Source organism: Agelaius tricolor, unplaced genomic scaffold, assembly GCF_023055355.1.
Source record: "Agelaius tricolor isolate 1412-34295 unplaced genomic scaffold, bAgeTri1.0.p SCAF_18, whole genome shotgun sequence".
Lineage (NCBI taxonomy): Eukaryota > Metazoa > Chordata > Aves > Passeriformes > Icteridae > Agelaius > Agelaius tricolor.
In genome coordinates this window covers 3,124,200-3,136,308 of record NW_027269278.1, presented here as the reverse complement: position 1 = coordinate 3,136,308, position 12,109 = coordinate 3,124,200, and the positions used below count along the sequence as shown (strand labels likewise).

The 12,109-nt window shown below is 53.8% G+C and overlaps 1 protein-coding gene across 1 annotated transcript; it reads left to right on the top strand.

The window, feature by feature from the left end:
* Nucleotides 1-277: 277 nt before the first annotated feature.
* LOC139597582 (protocadherin-10-like) lies at nt 278-6,333 on the top strand. The gene is made up of 4 exons (XM_071443036.1): nt 278-3,308; nt 4,459-4,526; nt 4,630-4,718; nt 4,925-6,333. Exons 1-4 carry the CDS (start codon nt 834-836, stop codon nt 5,170-5,172), a joined length of 2,880 nt encoding a protein of 959 aa, XP_071299137.1. The 5' UTR covers nt 278-833; the 3' UTR covers nt 5,173-6,333.
* Nucleotides 6,334-12,109: the final 5,776 nt, after the last annotated feature.

The following is a 12,109-nucleotide window of genomic DNA, read 5'->3' as shown; positions in this document are numbered from 1 at the left end:
GCCGGCGGGGGACTCGCGGCTCTCTCTGCTCCCGCCTCCCCCTCGCCCTCCGCTGGGGGCGGAAAGTTTGTGCCCGCGGTGGGGGCACGGCTGGGGGTGTGGAGAGGCAGATCCGGGGGTCTCTGGGCAGGGTCGTGCGCCGAGAGCCCGAGGGGGCTGACACTGGGGTGCCCGGTGGGGGAGCGGGATTTGGGACGCGGGGCTGTGGGCAAGCGGGGTGTCGGGGGTGGGAAGGAGGCAGGGAAAGAAGGGGGGGGTCTCTGTGCCTCCGCGCTGATGGGCTCAGCTTTATCCAGGGCTGTAATCCCCCTGCTCCTGTAATTAAAAACTCCGCATTACAAGGAAAACGGTGTGCAGGGAAATGTAATCAAGTCTGGAGGGGCTTAACCATCTGGTAAAGGTTAGGACCGGCACGGCGGGGGACGCGGCCGGGGGATTTGGCAGCAGCCGCGATCTGGGCTCCTCTTAATCTACCGCGGGTCCGAACGCAGCATCTGCGGGGTAATACCGGTGCCCCGGGCAGCGATCGGTCTTGCTGGAGCTCCCACCGCCGTTAACGGGATCTCCCCGAAGGTGGTCCCCTCCTCAGGTGCGTCTGGCTCCAGTAAAAAAGATTCTGCTGTGGCCCCGGATTGCAGCCCCTTGCGGGGGAGAGCAAAGAAAGGGTTAAGCCGCTGCCGGTGGCCACGGTTCGGCCCCGCAGCTCCGGGCAAGGCCCTCCTCCGCCGCCCTCGGGAGCCCTCAACTCTTTGAAAGTGCAAGAGGCAAGCGAAGGCGAGGGCGGAGGCGGCGGCGCGGGTGCGACTCCTCGTTCCCGGGACTGCCGCGGGGCCATGGGGGCCGGAGCAGGCTCCGGGCGGGGGCAGCTCTTCCTCCGCTCCCTCCTCTTCCTCCTGTTGGCCGGACCCCCGGCGCGGGGGCAGCTGCGCTACGCCGTGCCGGAGGAGCTGGAGCACGGAGCCTTCGTGGCCAACCTGGGTGAGGACCTGGGACTGGATGTGTCCACCCTGTCAGCGCGGAGGTTCCGCATCGTGTCGCGGGCCGGGGCCAGGCAGCACCTGGAGGTGAACCTGGAGAACGGGATCCTCTTTGTGAACGAGCGGATTGACCGGGAGGAGGTGTGCGAGGCCGGGGGGACCTGCCTGCTCCACCTGCAGCTCCTCGTCGAGAGCCCACTGGAGCTCTACCGCGTCGAGGTGGAGGTGCTGGACATCAACGACCACGCACCCACCTTCCCTTGGCAGGAGTATGTGCTGGAGGTGGCCGAGTCTGCCGTGCTCGGTGCTCGCTTCCCCCTGGAGAGCGCCCAGGATCCTGACGTGGGCACCAACTCTGTGCACACCTACCGCCTCAGCCCCAATGGCTTCTTCTCACTGGAGGTGCAGACACGCAGCGATGCCAGCAAGTTTGCAGAGCTGGTGCTGGAGCGCGCCCTGGACCGTGAGCAGCAACGCGTGCACCGGGTGCTGCTCACCGCTCTCGACGGCGGCGTCCCCGAGCGCTCCGGCACGGCTCAGATCCTCGTCACCGTGCTGGATGCCAACGACAACGTGCCTGCCTTTGACCAGCCCTCCTACGGTGTGAGCCTTCCTGAGGACGCTCCTGCTGGCACTCTGGTCATCCAGCTCAATGCCACTGACCTGGATGAGGGCCCCAATGGGGAGATTGAGTACTCCTTCAGTGGGCACGCACCGCCACGTGTCCGGGAGCTCTTCCACGTGGAGCCCCGGAGCGGGCAGGTGCTGCTGAAGGGCCGCCTGGACTATGAGCGGGCCAGCCTCCACGAGCTCTACGTGCAAGCCAAGGACCGCGGGCCCTCGGCTGTGGCTGTGCACTGCAGGGTGCTCGTGCACCTCCTTGATGTCAATGACAATGCGCCGGAGGTGACCCTCACCTCAGTGTCTACACCCGTGCTGGAGGATGCCCCCCCAGGCACTGTGATCGCTGTCATCAGTGTTCTGGACCGGGACTCTGGGGACAATGGGCGTGTGAGCTGTGAGGTCGGCCCCAATGTGCCATTCGAGCTCCGCTCCTCCTTCCGGAACTACTACACGCTGGTGACCACGCAAGCGCTGGACAGGGAGCTTGTGCCCGAGTACAACGTGAGCATCACGGCTCGGGACATGGGCTCACCTGCCCTGCTGACCCGCAGCACCCTCACCATCCCCGTGTCTGATGTGAACGACAACGCCCCGCGCTTCCTCCAGCCCTCCTACAGCGTCTACGTGATGGAGAACAACGCACCAGGCGCCTCCATCTGCTCTGTCAGCGCATTAGACCCCGACTGCCAGCAAAACGCCTACCTGTCCTACTCCATTGCCGACGGGCACATCCATGGCATGCCCGTGGGCACCTACGTGTCTATCAACTCAGACAGCGGGCACATGTACGCCCTGCGCTCCCTCGACTACGAGCAGATCCGCAGCTTCCAGATCCAGGTGCAAGCGCAGGACGCGGGGTTTCCCCCACTCAGTGCCAACGTCACCGTGCACATCTTTGTGTTGGACCAGAACGACAACGCCCCGGTCATCGTTTCCCCCATGCCGCGCAACGGCTCCGTTGCCACCGAGCTGGTGCCGCGCTCGGCCAGGCCCGGCTACCTGGTGGGCACGGTGTCGGCGGTGGATGCGGACGCGGGGCTGAACTCTCGCCTCTCCTACCAGCTCCTCCAGGCTACTGACTTCACCCTCTTCAGCGTGGCGCCCGACACGGGGGAGCTGCGCACGCTGCGCTCCTTTCTGGAGCAGGATGCCAGCCGGCAGCAGCTGGTGGTGCAGGTGCGGGACGGGGGGCAGCCAGCCCTCTCTGCCACCGTGTCCCTCCTGCTTTCGGTGGTGGAGACCATGCCCCAGACTCTCTCCGACTTCAGCGAGTTCAGCCTCCCTCCAGAGGTCTCCTCATCCTCCCCGCTCACCCTCTATCTCCTTGTCTCCCTGGGCTCCATCTCCTTCACCTTCCTCCTCGCCATCCTCATTCTCACAGCCATTCGCTGCCGCGGCGAGCGGCGTTCCCGCCAGGGGGACAGCTGCTCGCCACCTCGCTGTCACTGCTGTCCCGGGTCCAGACCCTCCTCTGATGGCCTGAAGACTTCCAACCTGACGGCGCAGCCCCCTGCAGGGACCGCGGCTGCCACCTGCCTTGATGTGCCTGCGGGCGGCCCCCCAGGCTACTGCTACAAGGTCTGCCTTGGTCCTGAGTCTGCTCAGAGTGACTTCATGTTCCTCAAACCCTGCAGCCCCCCCCGGAACAATGAGAAGGACCCCGGGAAGCGGTCCCGGCCAGAGCAGCATCTTCAGGTCTCCAAAGAGGTAACGTCAGGCCCAGCAGTGCTTAGCAGCACTCCGCAGGTCCCCCCAGCCCCCTCCCTCAGCCTCTGCCACGAGGGAAGCCAGGCACGGCTTCTCCCAGAGAACAACCGGAGCCTTTGATCAGTGCGGGAATTAGGAGCCGTCAGGCAGCGGGATCTCCACCGAGCTTCCCGACGGGTCTAATTACCGGGGGAGCGCCGGGCTCGGCTGAGGCGAGAGGAAATCCCTTCTCACCGTCTTTTGTACCCATTAGAGGCAACAGAGATGCTCCAGTGCCCTGGGGACGGTGGGATAGTGGGGGTGGCTTCTCCTTGGCGCGGGTAAACAATTCACCCTGGGACAGTGGGAGCATCGCTGCTGCTCTGCTGCCCCTGTGCTGGCAGGGCCCGCAGTGTCCCGGGCCTGGCTGCTGCTCTGCACCCGGCTGTGCCAGCAGGCAGGGAGTGGGGTCTGCGGGGCAGGATTTTGATGTCAACATTTGTTAGGTATTGAAATGAGGAATGTCTAATTTTCCCAATGAAAGACCCTCCAAAACACGATTACAAGGATGGAGAGTGATGAGGCGTCTAATCCACTTATGTCTGACTTTTAATAAACCAGCCCTTCCGAGGAGAGCCCAGGACTCTCTGCCAAGAGAGTCTCTCCACGTGTCTCCTTGCACCCCTGGACTCTCTTCTCTAATACTTAATTAGATTTTCCTGCAGCTTTTGCAACCCTCCTGGGACATCAAGCACACAGCTGATTTCTGCATCTCTCACCATTTAGTACCTCAGACCTGGGCTAAGTAAACATTGCAAGTGAAGAAAGGCCTTTGAAAATTAGCAGGAATAGGAAAACCACCTGTCTCTTCCCAGAATGACAGGCTTGAAACCCCCAGAGACAGAGGACAAGCCCAGAACCACCCCCATATCTCAGGAGGGTGAGGAAGGTCCAGGAGGGAACAGGCTGATTCCATGCTGTCTCAGTTTCCCCAGAACAGGAATGTGCTGCTTGATTCTCCACAAAGGACACAAGGAAAGTGGAGATGTGGTCCTGCATCCCTGCCTGCTGAAGCCTTGTGCTGGCAGGGCTGGGTTTTTTGACAAAGGGTCCCAGGGCTGATTGACAGAGGCTCCCAATAACCAGCCTTGCTCTTCCCTGTGTTTTCCAGGCCAAGCAGCCCAACACGGACTGGCTGCCTCCAGTCACACAGAGCACACAGAGACCTGCCCTGAAAAGGTACCAAATGCAACACTGGGGAACAGAGGAAGCAGGTGGAATGGGGATATGGGAATGGGGAGGTTATGTCCCACACAGCTTTGAACCAGTCTCTTCTCTTTAGCTCCCAGAGCCTGGAAGATGTGGGGGAAATCCGTAGAGCCCTCCAGAAGGAGCACGAGAGGCTGTGCACACTGGTGACCCCTGTCTCTGGTTAGTATTGGGATACTGGGGCTGGCATGACCAGACCCTCTGCTTTTGGAGGTGCAGTGGGGGCATCACACCCCTGTTCCTTGCAGTGGTGAAGTTTTGTGGGTGGAAGGGGCGTCCAGGCACCAGGATGGAGGTTGGTGACACAGGACTTGCATCCTGGGATGTGGATGTGACCTGAGCCAATCTTTCACTCATTTTTTCTCCAGAGTTTCAGAAGGCTTCAGCAGGCCCCAACAGCATCTGGACACCCCACTACAGCCCCTTGTACCCAGCCCTGGATTACCAGCACAACGTTTACATCCCTGGCACCCCCACTCTGCTTTCCAGCAAGGATGGGCCCCTCTTCCCGGGCCGGGAGAACAAAAACAGCTTCTCCACCTTTGGCAAGAGGAAGAAGATGACAACTTACTGTGACATGCATGACAGTGTGGTTATCAACAACGACCTGAAATAGAGCCTGGATGGCTCTATCCTTGGAATCTTCTGCATTATTTCAGCTGCCAGGTCCACCCACAGCACACACCTCCATGTATGGACCACTCAAGACTTTATGGAGATGCTGGGAGAGTGGCTCAACAGAGCATGTGGGAAGGATTTAAGGAGCAAGAGACTGAAAATTACAGGGACTGGGGGGTGGTGGCGAGGGGAGTTTCTCCCATCTCATCTTGCAGAGCTGTATTGGCAGCAGGTGCTGTTTGAGGTCCATATGACCAGATTTAAGCAAATCTGCCTTGAGTTTACCCATTCCCATGTCCCCTTAGGGACCATTAATCTCTGTAAACATTGTCACTTCTTTGTCTTGTCTGGCTGTGTGAATGTACTGAGCTGCATGCCTGTATCTCTGTCCCACTAGGCATGGAAAGTGTGTGCAGACCAGGCCTGGTTCACCTTACCCCCTGGGGCAGTGACCATTGTTCTGTCCCTGAGATCCAGCAGGATGTGTTGCATGTCCAGAGCAGCAATTGGTGTCTGTTTTCCCTGGGAAATGAGTACAAAACCCAACCTTCATGAGTGCTTCTCTTCCAGCCCTGACCCAACACTTGCAGGGCTGGACACAGCCCAGGTCCAGGGCAGAGCCAGCCTTGCTCAGGAGCAGCACACACGGACTGCATGGCCAGAGGGGCTGCCAGCTTCAGCACCTGAGACATGCACAAGGTGAGGCCCTGCTGGGTAGCTCTCTAGCCCAAGGCAATATCATCTGAATGAAAAACAGTTTCCAACCATTGGAATGACCCCAGCACAGGTCTCTTCCCTCCAGCCCCTGCCCTCACTTGGATCTCTGTGTTCCCCAAGTCCTGAATGCCTGGAGGAACCCCTGCCCTGGTGCACTGGGGGCCCCACCTGCACAGGACAAACACCTCCAATTGTGCCCCGTTTCTCTTTTAGAACCTTTAGCTGGCAGTCAGGAGCCCTCAAGGGCAGGGCTCCAGCCCCAGCACAGTCTCTCCCCTGCCTTGTGCACCCTGCACCTGTCCACCAGTCTGTCTGCCATCATTGCCAATTGCTCTGGTCATGGGACAGTTCATTTTGAATCCATCTGTGCAGAACATGACAGCTCTTTCTAAACTGAGTTTGTTTCACTCTGTCTGATTTGTACCAATAAATTGTATTTTAATAGCTCACCCTGGCTCCTGGCTGTCCCTGAGTTGCACACAACAGCAGGGATTGCTGCACAGCTCCTGGAGCAGCTCTCCCAGCTCCAGGAAATACGTCTGTCCTTCTGACTTCTGGAGCAGAGAGCTCCTTTTGTGCCTAGAGCTCATTTTATTCACTTCACCTGGATTCTGGGGGCTCAAGGTCCCCTTCCCTCCTTCCCTGGACTCAGGAGCACTTTGGGGTCATGGCCAGAAGAGCTGGAGATGTCACACAGCTCCTTGCTCAATGCTCCAGCTCGGGCAGGGGGAGATTTGCACCATGGTGGGGGCATCCATGAGCTGCTGGGAGAGGGGCTGGATGTGGCACTAATGGCAGAACAACTCCTGGTTGTTACAGTGATTTCTCTGGTTATTTTGCCCTTTTCCCTGGATAGGCACCCACAGCTTGCCTCAGGGCCCACAGAGATAACCTGGACCTGTGCCAGGTGTAGGGGCAGCTCCCTGGGGATGGGCAAGCCTGTATCTGTTGGTGGGATGTCTCTTGGTTTGATGTGAGAAGCACTTGGCCTCCAGATGAAGTCCTGAGGTGGCCAGGCCAGGGTTGTCCTTCCCATACCCTGAACTTGCTGGTGGCTGGCTCGGGGAGGCTGCAATGCAGCTTTTGGGATTAACACAGAAAAGTCCTTGTCTGCAAGGGGGCAATGTGCTCTTCAGTGGAAGCAGGGCCAGAGAGCTCTCAAAGGGGCCTCGTGGGAGCCAGGGGCCCGGGAGGACAAAGCTTTGGACATGAAAGGGACCTGGCTGCTGCTGGTGACTTCAGTCCCAGCTCACATCTGCCTGGCTGCGGGTAGATGAAATATTCCCTGTCCCAATTAGACAGTAGGATGAAGGATTTTATGCTGCCAAGTGCATTCTTCAAGGGTCTCCAGAGAGTGTTAAGGGTAAAAAAGAACCCCAAACAGCTTGCCTGAGACCTCTGCACAGTATTAGCCTGTTCCACTGCTTCAAAAGAACAAGGGAATTATGTAAAGTGATACAATAAGATTAATAACAGCCTCAAGAAGTAATAAAAGCATCAAATGGACCTGAGCCCCTGCAGGGCAGCAAGCCTCTCCTGGATTAACCCTGGCAGTACCTCTGCTGCATTTTGGTGTTGGTCAGCACTGGGAGAGGACTGCAGCCCCTCTGCAGGAGGGCCCAGCTGCTCACTGTGCTCCAGCTCACACAGCAAAGGCACCCAGCACAGCCTGTGCTCCATGGCATCCATGGGCTAAATGAGCACATGGGACTGGTGCTCTGCATCAGATTCCCAGGTGTGGCTTCCCAAAGGGAAATTGATCTCAAAGCTGACCCCCAAACACCACAGATATATGAAAGTTGCATTTTGCATCTCTGTCTTTGGAAAATCATGGGGTTGAGCAACCAAGGGGGCAGGTTTGCCACCTCCCCTGTCACTCTCCAGAGTATTTTCTTGGCATTTTTTAATCCCTGCTACCAAGGCTCACTGATACCCACTGAATTGCTTCCATGTCCTGTCCATTACTCCTGACCATGACACACACACACACACACATCTGTACTTCTTGCTGACTCCAGGTTTTCATGTTCAGTTCAGGCACCTTCCAAAAGGGATTTGAGCAGCCAGCACCCAGCCCAGGCCCCAGCACCCCACATTCCCCCCGAATCTGCTTTTGCTCAGTTGAAGGAAAACCTGCACTGACAGGAGCTCAGTTTGAATCTTTCATTTCAATCACCATATTGATAAAAAGGACAATAAAAAGGGACATGCTTTAGGGCAGAGAGGACTTGCATAAATCTAATTCAACCACACTACTATCCCTCTTCAAAGGGCATGTCTGGTCAGAATCGTCCATCTAATAGATGAGATCTCCTTTGAAGCTCTCCCACAGGGACAGGGTTTCATTAAAAATGCAAGGTCTTTGCCCTACAACTGGTTATTTTTACAACTCTCCCTGTGCTAACACTCCTGAGCATTAGCTGGTTTCTGTAGCCTGGTAATGCACTGGGCATGAGAGCTCCTTTGGAGATCTGCTCAGCAGAACCCTCTCTGGATGCCTCTCTCACATGTTCCAGCTCTCTCAGAGATCCAGAGGCAAATTTGGCTTTCAGGGACCCGCCAGCCAGCTTGAGATTTGCTTCTAGGACAGTGGGAAAGCTGCCATGTGGTGCAGTTGGCTGCAAAATGCTTCAGGCCATGCAAGGCAGGCACACAGCACTTCTGGGCACCAGCACAAACAGGGGTTTGTGCTTTTGCTGCTGCTGAATAGACTGCTCAGATGGAAACATCACTTGTTCCTCTGTAATGACTTGAAAATGTGTCCCAGAGAGACAAAACGAATCCAGAGGTAGAGAGAAAAGAGGCCAGAGGGAAAGACCCAGAGGGGCTGATGCTCAGATCTGCTCCCATCTGCCACACACAGAATCAAGAAGCAGCCAGCAAATTCCCCAAAAAGCCTCAGCATGGACACAGCACTCTGCATGCAGCTGGGTCAGGCTGGCTACAGCCATGGGTACAGGTGGGTCTCAGTTCCCAGAAGTATTGGCAGGACAGAGCCAAAATCCATGAGAACCTCTGCATGGACCATGGGTCCAGCCCAGTCTGTGGCACTCAGTGGTTATTAGATCCTCCAAAGATGCCAGGAATTTATTCTCCTCTCCTCTCCTCTCCTCTCCTCTCCTCTCCTCTCCTCTCCTCTCCTCTCCTCTCCTCTCCTCTCCTCTCCTCTCCTCTCCTCTCCTCTCCTCTCCTCTCCTCTCCTCTCCTCTCCTCTCCTCTCCTCTCCTCTCCTCTCCATGATGCTGGAACCTGCCTTAATTTATTCAAGACTGGGTCAAGATCCATTTGGGTTTCTTTACAAATTGCCTCTTAAATGTGTCCCTGAACCCACCAACAAAGCAGCCTGTTCCTGGCTGGATCCCTTCCTCCTGTTTCTTTTTTTGATCTTGGTAAATGTTTTGTAGAAATAAATATTCTTTAGCTTCTGTCATAATAACTTAGCCTGTGCCACACTGAAAAACGTCTGCATGATTGTCACGTGCTGATTTCCTCTGCTCCTTTGCACCTTTTCTCTTTTCACTGCTCTGAAAACATCACTTGCCAACTCCTCCACAGAGATCAGATGGAAGAACAGGCCAGGGCTGAGGGAAACTTTTGCTTCCCAGTTAGCCTATAATGTATTTTCAGTTTAAGTGGTGGAAATGTCACTGGATCTGTTTTGCAGCATTCACTCAAGTGGAATTAATGCTTCTTGTTAGTGATAATATGACTTAATCAGCTTAATTACTTTGAGACATAAGTAGACACCTTTGTGTATTGAATAACTTATGACACACTGGACCAAAAAGCACGAATGAAGGCTTTGAAAATAAATTAAATATGACCCCTAGTGCAGCCTGCACTCTGACTAATGATTCTTCTCCCATGAAATTCAATGACTTACAAATCTTACATTTGAATAAATGATACATTTTTGCATGTTTTAAACAATAGCAGTGATTTTTATTTCAGTGTTCAGGATTCAGAGTGCTCCTCCAGCGCCAGCAAGCAAGGCAAACAAGCTCATGTTAAACGGATTGAAAAATAAAACATTTGTGCAGTCAACTATCAGAAATACATTCAGAGGATCTGCAGGCATTCCTGATGAGATATTTATTTTAATTCATTGCTAGGAATATCTGCAACAACAGGTGAAAAATACTGCATCAGAAGAAATTGAGAGAGAACAAAGATTCCCAGAAGGTTCACTAAGGTCTTCACATCCAATCTGTCCATTTCAATGATGTCTACAAGAGAAAATATCATTAAATAGCTCCAGAAGTCTCTTATCATACATTTTGCCTGCATAGAAAATAAATCACACAAAGGAAATAGAAGCAGGAAAAGCAACCATCAATCAAGAAAATTATTATGAACATTTGTAGGATTTCTGATAGGCCAGGATGCAGAGACTCTCTGATAGCAGGCTGCATGGGAAATAGAAAAATTGGGGTTAAACTGTTACATGAACCCAGAGAAAAGATGAGCTGTCTGAATTTGTTCTGTTCTATTGCAGTGAGTCACCCAATTTCTGTGTCCAAATTTTCCTCTAGAAAGCACTGGAGTTCAGCATGGTGCAGACAATAACACAGAGATTCTTCCAGGCCAAGTATATCTGAAATTCAGAGGTTAGCTTAGACTGTGGCATCACAGGGGAGCCTCACTGGTTTGATGAGTTTACTTTTAAGTCCATGTCCGTATTTCTTGGTATTTTAGCTGACAGGAATTTTTTTCATACTGCCGAGGGTGAAGGCTGAGGACTCTAGGATTAATTTGTCACTGCTCTTGCTCTGCAGTTGTTCAGTCTCTATTGACTAAATCTCCAAAGCTCCCCAGAGTGCAGATGCAACATATCCACACAGGGATCGAAATGTAAGGAGTTTAATCTGAGGTTGAATCCCACCTGTAGGATTCCATCTTGTCCCCACTTTCCTTCTTGATCTTCCTTTAATATCATTTAGAGGAGACATGCCCAGCACCCCTCTGACATTAGCTTTTTATCAGAAATCAGAGGAAAAGATTTACCATTTGAGTATCTCCTAACAGACCAAACTTCAGGAATGTAATCCTGAAATTAGTTCCTAAAAGTGAAATTTATCTTTTTCCTATTTCTAGGAAATGCCATGTTATAATCTGCTTGCTTACCTAAACCACCTCTTTGTCTTAATCTCCCCCTGCAAAACAGCCTGACAGCTGCCCCAGAATGTAAGGAGATCATCAAAGGGATGAGCATCTGGGGCTGAATCCTTTTCCCATGTTCCCCAAGAGTCCTCTTGGCTCCTTGTGCCACATGACACGAACCATTTAACCCCTCAATGCCCATCAGATATCACACACTCTGATGGTTGTGCTCCTTTGGTATCTGAGCAGCCTCTAGCAGGCTCCTGCTGTCGCTTCAGGACCCACCTTCTGGCCTCTTTTTTGCATCTTTTTGGGTCCAAATTTCATATCTGCTGTAGCTCCCCCGTGCATTTCAACCAAATCTGACCCTGCTTTGAGCAGAAGCCTGACCCAATCACTTCCAGTTTTGCTCTGCTTTTCCTGTGTATCCTTAAAGATCCACAAAGATTTGGCTGCAAACTCCCAAATCCCTGGTGAGATGGTGCCCCCTCCATGTTCCCACATGAGGCACAGATCCACCAGCACCCAGTTGGGACAGGACCATCCATCTGCTGTGCTTGTGCCTCCTGAGCCCTGCTGTGCCCAGCCTTGTGTGTCCAAAATCCACACAGAGAATCTCAGGGACCAGCAAGACACCCCCAGTCTTGCAAGGGAGGAGCTGGAAGTTCATTCCTGCTCCTCCTCTCTTGGAGATGGGCAGACAAATCACACACTCTTTTTTTTTTTTTTAATGCTATCTCTTCTTTAAATGATAAAAAAAATGAATTTAAAACATGGATGTGAGCTGCAGGGATATTCACAGCACACAGTGCCACCTCCCCAAGCTTTCCTGCCTGGTTGCTGAAGGTATTAGGAAGGAAGACCACTCTGGGAGCCATTTCTGAAGAGCTTGATTCTGTTGGCATGGAGAATTTTTTTCATAAAGGAAAAACGGCCTCTATATGCAAATGTGGAATGGAGATGGAGTGGGAAATAAGCCCAGCAAAAAATCATGGAAGTTTTTGCTGCCTGCAAGTGGAATTCAGCTGAAAAGGGGAGGGGGGGAGAGGAAAGGAAATTGAAAGAGCCTCCTCTCTGCACAGATTGCATTGCTGGAGAAGCTCTGAGTGTTGCAAGGT